General features: G+C 42.7%; 1 protein-coding gene across 1 annotated transcript in view; it reads right to left on the bottom strand.

The window, feature by feature from the left end:
- Positions 1–12,156, bottom strand: part of ADAMTS17 (ADAM metallopeptidase with thrombospondin type 1 motif 17) — a 278,450-nt gene that overhangs the window by 34,818 nt on the left and 231,476 nt on the right. The window contains exon 21 of the mRNA XM_050967133.1: positions 1,726–1,930. Coding sequence (XP_050823090.1) covers positions 1,726–1,930 — 205 coding nt within the window. The remainder of the gene's footprint in view (positions 1–1,725; positions 1,931–12,156) is intronic.

Genomic DNA, 12,156 nt, shown 5'->3' on the forward strand with positions numbered 1-12,156 from the left:
GTCACTCTGTGTTTGCTCTGTGCCAGGCAAATGCTGCATGCGTATATACACATCACAATTTTTGTGCATGGATACAGATAGAAAACTAAATGCTCAAAAATGGGAGCACAGTAAACTGCAGGTGCAATTTCAGAAATTGGATTGAGGCCCATTTGAAAACGTGGCCCCCTGGGCTAGAATATCCTGCTACTGATCTGGACACAAACCCCAACTACCTATCAGAAGAGATCTGCCACAATATGAAGCCACACTATCCATGACACTGTCTGATATATTTGAAATCAATATGGGATTCTCAAACCTCTTCTTTGATATCTCAAATTCAAAAATAATCACATCCTAAACCCACCTCTCAGGGTACATTATACAGCAAATGAAGGTGTGAGCAGGTAGGCAACCCTGCACTACCTTTTAATCTAGCCAGCGCAGGTAACAATACCAGTGAAGACATGGCAGCATGGACTTCACTGCAGGCTAGCAACCCCTGGACATATCCAGGGTCCCTGGAGCCCTTACACTCGAGTTGTTCAGGATTATTTTAATTATGAAAATATTGTTTCTGTTCTTCATTCATTGCTAATGTTGCAAAGCTTGTTATTTTGCTATTGCATTCTAAGGGATAGTTGGGGATTTTACTGGACATGTCGGTTTTTTACTATGTCTATTCTCCTTAAAGGCTGCAGCATCAATGGTGGGTTTTACTACTTCATAACATATGGCCCAGCCTAATTCCTATAAATTCATGGTCAAAAACAGAAATGAATTTCCCTTATGTTCGAATTAGATTTTTTGGTCACACTTTACAATAAGGGCACATTTATAAATAGTTTATACTTTGTCTGATAAATAATTAATAGACATTCTAGTACAAGGCTAAGTAATTGCTCTACAACTGTGTTTCCCAAACTTGGGATGCCGCTTGTGTAGGGAAAGCCCCTGGCGGTCGGGCTGGTTTGTTTACCTGTCGCATCTGCAGGTCTGGCCGCTCACGGCTCCCATTGGCTGCGGTTCACTGCTCCAGGCCAACGGGAGCTGCTGGAAGCGGCGTGGGCTGAGGGACGTACTGGCCGCTGCTTCCAGCAGCCCCCATTGGCCTGGAGCAGCGAACCGCAGCCAATGGGAGCCGCGATCGGCCGATCCTCTGGCCGTGTCAGATAAACAAATTGGCCTGGCCTGCCAGGGGCTTTCCCTACACAAGCAGCATCCCAAGTTTGGGGGAAACTGCTCTACAAGATTGCTAGACTCCAACAGGTCAGTAGGGTGCTTATAACCATGGCTTATTACCACCTATAGCACATACTACTCATGTCTATAAAATGCTTGTAACATCTATTCATAATTTATTAATCATTTACAAACTCTTTATAAATGCACTAGTTTTTCTACGTTTCTAGGATCACACAAGCTAGAATCAGAAAAGTCTCAAAGATCGAGTGATCCAGGGCATCCTGCAACATAGATCAGAGCACTTATCAGATATTAATTTCAAAATACACTTGATCTGAGCCAAAAGGCTTGCTGTGCTGGTTAAACTCCTCATCCCAGGTCACTGAAATGCTTCTCCTTGGTGGTCTTGACTGCAGCTTGGAAAGATACACATAATACAGCTGGGTGTATAGAACCTACCTCAATAATTCACTGGTATGGAAGCCAAGCTCAGCACCATACAGCAGTTCTGCATTTGTAATCATACTGATTGGTTTCCCCCTCAAACCAAGTTCTTACCTTTGACCATTCTGAAGCCTCCCAGATAGAAAGGCAGTCCTGGCCTTCACAGCTTTGTACGGGTGTGGGTTTGTTGCCCAGGCAGTAGAGGTCTCTGGTGTTAACATAGGTGCCATTCTGCAACTGATAAACACAAGTCACTTCCCGGTACTGGATGCCTTTCTCGCAGGTGGCAGAGCAAGAACTCCAATGGCCTGTCACCCACCTGTTAAGAGAACAAAGAAGAAACATTAAAAAAAAAAAAAAGACATGGTGGAATCCAGTGCTGCACTTATCCTCCTGTTCTAGGCCTGTGAATTTTGTATTGATCTGTGTGAAATAGACACATAATGATCATGTACCGTCTTGGGTTGAATTGTGCGGAGACTGGAAAGCGCTTTGCAGGCCAGTGATACTAGTGATGTTGCACTGGAGATAATGTGTGTCTTGTCTGCAAAACTTCCTTTGCTCTGGGTAGCGGAAGGCTACAGGGCTCCCTGGCAAATAATGCTGCCCTAGAACAGCACTCAAGCAAACTGCTGATGTAACTGAGTCACTTTTAGCTCATCTTTTCATCACACTTGATGTCAATATTCCGCTTTCCATCGCTCCGGGGCTGGCTGGAGGTTAATAAGGATACTCGCTCTGTTTTGAAGTTCAAGGCACGTGATCCTTAAAAATGGTGGCTAAATGACAAGATTCCTCTTATTGGCAAATCCAACCTTAACCAAACGGCCAAGGCTCAAGCAGTCTTTAAAAATACAAGATAACACTTCTAAAAGGGCTCCCATGGTATTGATTTAAAGTACCCATCTGCAGTTTGAATGTTCCAGTTCGGACAATTTTGTTCCTTTACGTCCTTTCATCTTCTGTCTGGGAAGAATCCAGTATAGGCGGTGGGCAGGACGGATGCTTTGTACAGTACATACATAGCATCCATCTTGTGGCTTCCTGCAATCTGTCAGTGAGGAAGATGTTCTCTGTAATTACAGGAATTCCAGGACGAACTGAAGGACTGGAACAATAGCTCTGTGTGTATGCACAGGAAGGCAATCGTCTATGCTCCTCTGGGAAGTCAGCCTTTGGGGTTATTATTTAGGACTGCCATCTAGATTAGCATCCTTAATCAAATGAATCTTTCCCTTGTCACCTAATCCTGAGTTACTTAATACTGGATGTGGCTCAGATAGGTAAGATGCTTTCTCAAAGTAAAAAATCTGCTTGAAAGAAAGGATTTTTTTTTGCTGAAAGCCTAGGAGGGGAAGCACAGGTGTCTAGTTAAGAGCAACACTTGGAAAAAGGCTGTTTAAAGGTTTGCATCTCCTAAAGGAATTAATGATCCAAAAAAATACAAATGTTACTGGGAGGGAGGGGACGCTCAGCCCATAAAATATAAAATTAGAATTGTCTTGTGTACTTGTCATGAATTCATCTCCAATCTGTTACCATTGGTGCTACTGTGCTGATGATCACGTCTGAGGCTAAGGCAGAAACCAGCTGGTTTGAGAAGAACAGCATGTGATGGGCCACATGGTCACAGATTTGCCAGCTGTCCTGCGCACATCCGGTACATACATTCATTAATTTTGGTGACTACAACAGCTAGGAAGACAGTGAAAGTGCCTATTTTTTTTTGAAGGGGTGGGGAATTGTTTGGTGCATCTCAGCATCTGGCTGCTTGATATTTTGGTTATGAATAATGCCACCTGTGTAATCTAATGCTGTGACAGAAGGACAGACACATCCAGCCTATCAGGGAAGAATCCAATGTCCACTGAAGTTAACAAAAAAGTTTCCCACTGACTTCAAAGTGAGCTGGGTTGGGGCCTCTCTGAGCAGAATGTGAACATGGCCTGTCTGGTCACAGGAGCCATTCACCAAAGGGATGGATGGAAAGGAAGTGATTTGCTTTGGTCATTTAAAGTAGCCACGGAATTGGGAATGGCTGCACTGAATACTCCCTGCTGCAGTGCAGTCTCCCCATGATCTTTAGCTACTGGCAAAAGAAGACAAAAAAGAGACTGACAGCCAAGGAGAAAGCCAAAGATAAAAATACATTCTTGGCAGAAGCTGCTCTGAATTGGTTTCATTTTAGGATGGGCAGCATGTGTCCTGCCAGCTACTCCTGAAATGCCTTAATCAGATTATGACCTTCCTTTAAAGAAGGGAAAGGAGTTCCTATGTGGTTTCCCTTGCTCTGACAAGGAGTTGAAAAGTGCCTCATTTCATTCCTGTTCAGTGGACTTGTTAGGCACCATTCTAACAGAGACATAACAGTGAGCGACAGGACAGAATAAATGTCATGAATATAAGATGAATGGTCACATAGGGCCAATCCAAAGCCTACTGAAGTCAACAGAAAGCCTTTGGGATCAGGTCCTTTCATACATTTAATATGTCAAATGTGGTCCCTGGGCAAAGAGAGATTTCCAGTGTGTCTCTATGAGTGGCACACAACGGCAGTTACAAATCTGCCATGGCACATCATTGAACCAGAGTCCAGGGCCTTGTCAGGTGGCTAAAGAGAGCAAAGCTATGAACTAGCAGTTCTCTGAAATCCAAACAGAAAAGAATATAGAACATGAAACTCAAGTCACAAGGTGTCAGCCAGGAAAAATGGGGTTTCCTTTGACATGGAAAATCTATTCTATCTATCACAGAAGGGCAGAGCCTAAGAGAATATTTCTGTTGCAGTTTCCAGGGGATGGGCAGCACCAGCTTCAAGGTACTGAGTAACTTTCTCAAAGAAGTCATCCGTTCCACTGCATTCCCAATCTGCTTTGAACAGGCCATGAAAACAGCTGATGCCTGCAGCTCTGCAAAGAGGTTGGCACAGGAAGTGAAACTCCCAAATTCAGTTTTGCTAATTTCAAGGGAAAGTGAAAAAATCATGCTTTTCTTTTTGTTATTTTGGTCTGTGTGATTTCATTGTCACTGTGACCACAAGTGGAAAGTAAAACCAGGAGATTCTGCCCAGCTTTTTACAGCGGGCAACAATGCCACATCCCCATCGGTTTGTCTTTCCTCTAAGTACCTGCTGGCACATTCTTGTCCTTCATGCAGTGGTTGCCATTCAATAGTGAGCCCTTGACAGAGTGCCCACACAGTGGTATCTAAGACAACAATCACCAATGCACTGCTCTGTGACACAAAGGGACTGGAAAACCTGGCACATATTCCAGATGGGAATTCCCTCTGCACCACACCCTGCTCAAGGGGATGTGGTTCTATCATCTCTATGTCCCACCCATTCTTTAGTGGCCAGGTGTAAGTTAGAGCTACCTTAGGGGGTCTCTAACTTACACAGAGTTACAAAGCTGATATAAAGCCACCTTCGTTCCCCAGCTCTCAGGTCCTGCACTCAGCTTGGCACAGCTCACCCAGACCTGAGAATGAGACTCATGACTGGAGTCAAAACTACCTGAGAACAAGCAGAGTTCCTTTAGCGCTCTCTCTATGCTAATTCTTCCCTTACTTCAAAACAGTACAGCAGCTGTTAGGCAAACAAATGTCCTTTTGCAAACCAAGCTCCGCCAGTAACACAAGAGACACTAAGCACCTTTACAGTATCCAAAGATAAGGGTTTCCTTTTAAAGATCGAAAAGATAAAAATTGCAGCAGCAAATTGAACTGTACATTCCGGGTCCAAAAGTGCAAACAAATTCCCAACTGGATATGAACTTCATAACAGTGCCACTGACCGATACATTTCAATTCACTATTCCACCACAGTCTATTTTTATGACTACTTAAGTAACTTTATTATATGTTTCCTCTTTTTAAAAGAACATTAAAAGCATAAAATAGGTTGTATAATGTTATAATAGTAATAATAATTTTAGTGCTTCCCACCTCTACAGCACTTTCTCTCCAAGGATCTCTAATTAATTAAGCCTCACTACCCCCGTCACCCTTTTGTGATCCTGAGAAGAATCTGCACTGCCATTTTGCAGATGGAGAAACCAAGGAACAGATGGTTGAAGTGACTTGGAAATATAATTCACATCTCTTGATTCACAGTCCTGAGCTTTAGTTAAAACTCCTTTGTATCAGCTATAATCAATCATGTTCAAACAAAGAATAAAACAAGCATAATCCTATAATTTCTTGAGGGCTCTTGATCCTGCAACAATTTACATGAGTGCTTAGCTTTACATACTGAATGCCAAGGGACTATTCACAGTGAGTAAAGTTAAGTGTGAGCTAGACTTTGCAGGATCCTGGCCTAAATTAGTACCATCATTGCAGGCTAGAACCCTATTATTTCCCTTTCTGGTGTTCACAACAGGTCTAAGAGCCAAAATGGAAATGCTGCTAGTAATTAAGATGAGAGATTTCTTATCAATTAAAAGGCTTACAATCAATGAATCATACAGCATCAATGATCAGAGTCCTCAGGGCATAATGCCTAAATAGTAAGGAAGCAGCCCTCTCTGCGCTTTAAAATATAGTTTAACTCTCAGCAAACAAGTAACAGTAGGTGTTTAGGTGATTATTAGAGCAGGATAAGCCAGGAACATCAACCACAGCCAGCTCTTCATGAAACACGCTGATGTTTTGACAAATTGCTTTTAATCCTCGATGTTGTTGAAAGATGGGCCATATTCTCTGCTGGTGTAAACTGGTGCCACCCACTTCAAGGGAGCTGTGCCAGTCAGCATGTTTGGCCCATTTGATCTCAATAATCCAGCTGAGTATTGGAGTGTGACATTCGAGCAGAAGCAGGAGAAGCTGGGTGAAATTCTGGGTGCTTTATTTTTATAAAATTCCTTCTCCAATGATCTAAAAAGCAACATCCAGGTCTCTAAGGTGGGGAAGAGGGAATGCTATAAGAAGTGTAGAGGGAAACAGTCAGTTGAAACTGATTGTCTGAACTGTATCAGAGGGCAAAAATGGCTTCAAACCTGCACCTCCTATACCATCCTGACACTGCTGCCATCAGCACCAATTGGTACAAATAATGAAATGAACCAATAATGGACTGCTGAGTTTTCAGCATCCATCTTGTTCCAGCAACAGTGTGAACTGGGCCAGAGCCAGGAAGTTTGGATCTGGATTCAAACATCTCTAAAGTTCAGAGACAGTTGGATTTAGAGATTTGGTTTGGCCCCATTTTAGAGCCCAGGGCTGGTTTTAAAGTTTGAATAATAGTGGAGGAGATCTACAAAGGCACAAAGGGATGTAGAGACTCAATTTCCATTGAAAGTCAATGAGTAGTTGGGTGCCTAACTTCCTTTGAGACTATAAAGATCTCCCCCAATGATGACTCTTAGCATTTACCCATTGCTTTTCATCTGAAGGTCCCAGAGTGCTTCCCCCAAAAAGTGGGCTAATATCTTGACCTCCCTCTTAGGCATGGGGAAACTGAAGTGAGATGAAGAGACTTGCTCAATGTCACGCAGCAAGTCAGTGCCAAACCCAGGCACCAGAAATAGGCTCTGGGCAGTTTTAAAAATTGGTTTCTATGGGCATGTCTACACTACCCGCCGGATAGGCGAGTATAATTGATCTATCGGGGATTGATTTATCGTGTCTCATCTAGACATGATAAATCGATCTGTGAATCGATGCCCGTACTCCACCTTGGCAGGAGGAGTAAGTAGCACTGACGGGGGGAGCCACGGCAGCCAACTCGCCGCTGTGAGGATGGCCAGGTTAGTCGAACTAAGGTACTTCAACAATCAGCTACGCAGATAGCATAGCTGAAGTTGCGTATCTTAGATCGATTCCCCCCCAGTGTAGAGCAGCCCTGTGAGATTAGTTGCAGAATAGGGTACCACTCAGCGAAGGTAAAGGTGACAGAACTGAGCCCTTTGAATGCAAAATCCTATGACTAAATTCAACACAATGCAGATTGCTCAATAACAAGTAATAATACCTACCTCTAATCTAGCACTTTTCATCCATAGATTTCAAAAAGTGCTTTACCAAGGAGGTAAGTATCATTATTCCCACTGTACAGACAGGGAAACTAGGAACAGGGAGAGAAGTGATATGCTCAAGATCATCCAGAAAGCAGTGGCAGAGTCAGGGGATGTTGACGACCCTAAACCTATGAAGGTGGCAAAAAAATTTTTCTAAAGGAGCCAGTGTGCCAGCCATGCTCTCCAGGCCCAGCATATGCAGTAACTATCTGTAATGGAAGACATTTCTTGGAACATCCATAAAATCTGGGAAGCAGCACAATCCAGAGATATAGCATGTAATTAATACTGGTAGTTAGTCAAACAAGCACCAGATCCCTATAAAAAGTTACATTGGGTAAACCTAAGATAAAATATTCGTGTCCTCCCTTTCACTTTAGAGAACGATTAAAACAATCCTGATGCAACAAAGCCAAAACAGATGCCAAGCAGATGTTCTTTCTGTAAGTCCAAAGAGAGCCACTAAGAAACAACAATTAGTTTAAAATATGGTTCTCAGCAAATAATGTACCCGAGATTTTTAGCTGCTAGTTTCTATGTTTATTGTGGTGCCAAAACTAGGGATTCTGGTTCAACAATACTTGTATGTTTAGAATCCTTGGACTGCAGTATAAACCATGTTCTGGGTTCAATTTGTGCAAATGCTGGCAGGAAAATGGACTGATGATTTCTGCTGCAAATTCATTAGCTACTAAAATTTATGGGCCAAATTCTGACATGGTGAAAGCAGGTGCATCTCCATTGAAATCAATGAAGCTGCACCCACTCCCACCAGCTCTGAATCTGGTTCCTTATCTCTAAACAGTTAAAAAAAGAGAAAACTATGACCTGTCACACATGTAAATTGCTACAGGTAAAAATGATCCCACTAAATGATTATTCTTTTGTTGTATGCTTACTTAGATACTTTGCAGTATTCCCCTCTATTTGACATTGGTGAGGCCTCATCTGGAGTACTGTGTTCAGTTTTGGGCCCCACACTAAAACAAGGATGTGGAAAAATTGAAAAGAGTTCAGTGGACGGCAACAAAAACGATTAGGGGGCGGGAGCACATGACTTATGAGGAGAGGCTGAAGGAACTGGGATTGTTTAGCCTGCAGAAGAGAAGAATGAGAGCGGATTTGATAGCTGCTTTCAACTACCTAAAAGAGGGGGTTCCAAAGAGGATGGATCTAGACTGCTCTCACTGGTACCAGATGACAGAACAAGGAGTAATGGTCTTAAGTTGCACTGGGGGAGGTTGAGGTTGTATATTAGGAAAAACTTTTTCACTAGGAAGGTGGTGAAGCTCTGGAATGGGTTACCTAGGGAGGTGGTGGAATCTCCTTCCTTAGAGGTTTTTAAGGTCAGGTTTGACAAAGCCCTGGCTGGGGTGATTTAGTTGGGGATTGGTCCTGCTTTGAGCAGGGGGCTGGACTAGAAGACCTCCTGAGGTCTCTTCCAGCCCTGATATTCTATGATTCCATTAATGCCTAAAACTCCTTTTCTGTTGTCAGCTAATGACCTACTTCCTTTTAGCCTGTGCTTCTATAAATCACCATTGTTCCCTCATAATGATGTTGTGAGGCTTAACTCCATAAGGTTCCCAAAGCACTTTATGACTCTTAGAGGCTCTAAATAAATGTCAAGTATCATATGAACAAAACCAGCATCTGCATTCATGCTAGGTTTTGTAAAATTAGGATTATCAAAACCTGTGTTTTAAGGCATAAGCTTGAGTCAGGAAGACATTCCTCCCATGGAAAATTAGTGGCAGGTGCATTGTGTTGCCTTTCTTTGTAGCATCTTGCATTAGGCACTGTTAGAAATAGGATATTAGAATTAAGGAACCACTGTTCTGTTTTAATATGGCAAGTCTTAGAGTAGCTTCCTTTAACATCTCTCTTTACAGAAACTTGCTAGTTCTTCATCCTCTGTAGAGGTGTTTTTATTGGAATCTTACATCCACCTCACAGTCACTGGCAAATGGGTGTGTATCTATGGCTCCTTTCTGGGTTTAGAGATTCCAGACTGAACGGGTTAATTGATAGTATTGAAAAAACCACTATTAGGCACCACTTCTGCGGGAAGATCCTTTTTAGAGTTTTGAGGGAGGTTACAAAAGGAGCTCCTATAACAAAAACCCACAGGAGGAACGTGTGCAATATTGACAAGTCCTCACTCCTAGCCGATATCCTTTAAAAATCAGTCATCCAGCATCATTTCTAGTGCCTGCTGAAAGTTTCCGGAATTGAACATCATGGCTACTGATGGGAGCAAGAGTGGAAACATAAAGGATTCTATCCTTATTGGTAAGATAGTTGATTAAATATGAAGACTGCTGCCCGTTTCATACTTGTTAAAGGAATGTGCAGGACTACATTAGCAGTATTAGCATCAGCAACTGACTGCCCATTAAGTAATGTGTATATCTGCAACCAAAAAATGTGATGTACAACATTCCTGTCTGGTTACTATTAAGTTGTAAAGCAGGCAGGTTTCCTTTGCTACAGTCATTAGACACCTGTACGCACCTTTAGAATGAGACTTTTTAAAAATTTAAGCATTTGCTTATGTCAACATAAAAAATAATTCAGCTGCTCTAACTTCAAACAATCAGGCAAGCCCTACATTATTAAGTAAGCCAGCTGTGTATATCATATATGGCATTTGGCTTCCAGTCATGTTATAAGCCTGTAACATGATCTCAGGGATTGCTTGACACTGCAGCCCTTTTTATGTTCGTTTTTTTCCCTCCCAGGTGATGACATTATCTTCAGTTAAAAATGTGAGTGCTGCAGACAGTCACTTGAGAGCTTCTCTCCTGTTTCCAATAAGGATTGAATTATTTATGTGACAGGAACTCATCTTTCTCACAATCCTAGGGATGGTTTAGTCTACGGGACTTTTTGTGAAGAGTGCTGTACAGAAGGTTTGAGAGCTGGATGCTTAAATCAAATGGTGGTTGGTTCTGTTTAGATGATGGGCTCTTAAGCAAACACACTAACCCACTGAATGGCAAGGGTGTCTATGTCGGCAGACTCTGAGAGGCCAAGTGCCACTGGGATACACAGGCCTTGCAATCTGAGTAGAGGTCTTAAATCTCTGCCGCTTGAGTCTTCCTCAACCTTTGACCTCTTACTATCTCTTCTGAGGAGTTTGGGAGTTCTTTGACTAATCCGCTGTGGCAACATTCGTCTGGCAGGCCCCTGGAGCAAACTTTAAACTTCTTTGGAGGATCAGCTCATTATTTGATCTTTCTAGGGACTGGATTAGTCATTACTCTTGAAATTGCTGTTTTACCTAGTTGTTCACACCTGAAACTCCCAGCTTCCTTGGAAAAACTAGTGTGCACAGTATCTTATATCTAAATCTGGGGATGCTGAATGTTTGCAAGAACTATAAATGACTGAAAAGTTTACAGTCAAAGAGCTGGACAAGATGCAATGGAAGATGTCAACAAATGTTGGGGAGAGGTGAGATGATAGGGTAGGCGAGGGAAACAAAAAGATTATGAGGTTACTTTTCATTGATTCATGAGTCAGTTTAAGGTCCCCCGGGACCATTAGGACATCTAGTCTAATCTGATGTATATCACAGGCCATTACATTTCACCCACATCTTGAGCAGTTATGTACATGCCTGAATTGTTCCACTAAATGTATGTATGTAAACAAACAGCCATATATGAGTGTGTGGGCAGGCGCACGCACACTGTATGCTTATTACTTTCCAACCCCTTCCCCTCCCCTGCATTGAAAAGCTAATTTTCCCTGCATTTGCAACAAAGTCTCTGATTTGACCTATGCCACCTTTGACGTAACAACAGTTTCACCATTTTTATTATAGCGGTTCCTTGAGTATCTCCACTAATTACGACGACAGAATTGATCTCTGCTGCTGAACAAGGGACGACAGGAAAAAAAAGGGCCATAAACTAAAAACAAAAAAATCTAAATTACTAACTTGGAACAGAAACAAAAGCAAAGCAATACAGTTTTAGGGTTCTATTTCATATAGATTCCACTGTGAATATTCTCATTCAACATAAAACAGTTACCTACCTTTTCGTAACTGTTGTTCTTTGAGATGTGTTGCTCATGTCCATTCTAGGGGTTGTCAGAAATTTTTGCCATAATAGTATCCATAGGTTTGGCTGTGGGGCCCCTTGAGTGCTGTACTCATGCATTGGTATATTAAGCGCTGCCGGCCCTTTGCCCGGATGGAGTGACCGCTCGTGGCGAGATAAGAAGGTCCGGGCTGAGGTGATCTGCTAAGATGTTCCTGGCTCCAGGCAGGTGCGCGGCTACCAGATGAATGGCATGCTGCTTACAAAAATCCCACAGGCAGAGAGCTTCTTGGCAAAGGGCCGACGACCTGGCTGTACCCTGCCTGTTGATGTAATACATCACGGCAGTATTGTCCGTCAGGATCTGCACCACCTTGCCCTTCAGGTGGGGCAAGAAAGTCTGGCAGGCCAGACGAACTGCTCTTAGCTCCCTGACATTGATATGGAGGATCAGACTGTCCCACATCCAAAGGCCCAGG

This window comes from Gopherus flavomarginatus, chromosome 9 (assembly GCF_025201925.1).
Source record: "Gopherus flavomarginatus isolate rGopFla2 chromosome 9, rGopFla2.mat.asm, whole genome shotgun sequence".
In the NCBI taxonomy this organism is placed as follows: domain Eukaryota; kingdom Metazoa; phylum Chordata; order Testudines; family Testudinidae; genus Gopherus; species Gopherus flavomarginatus.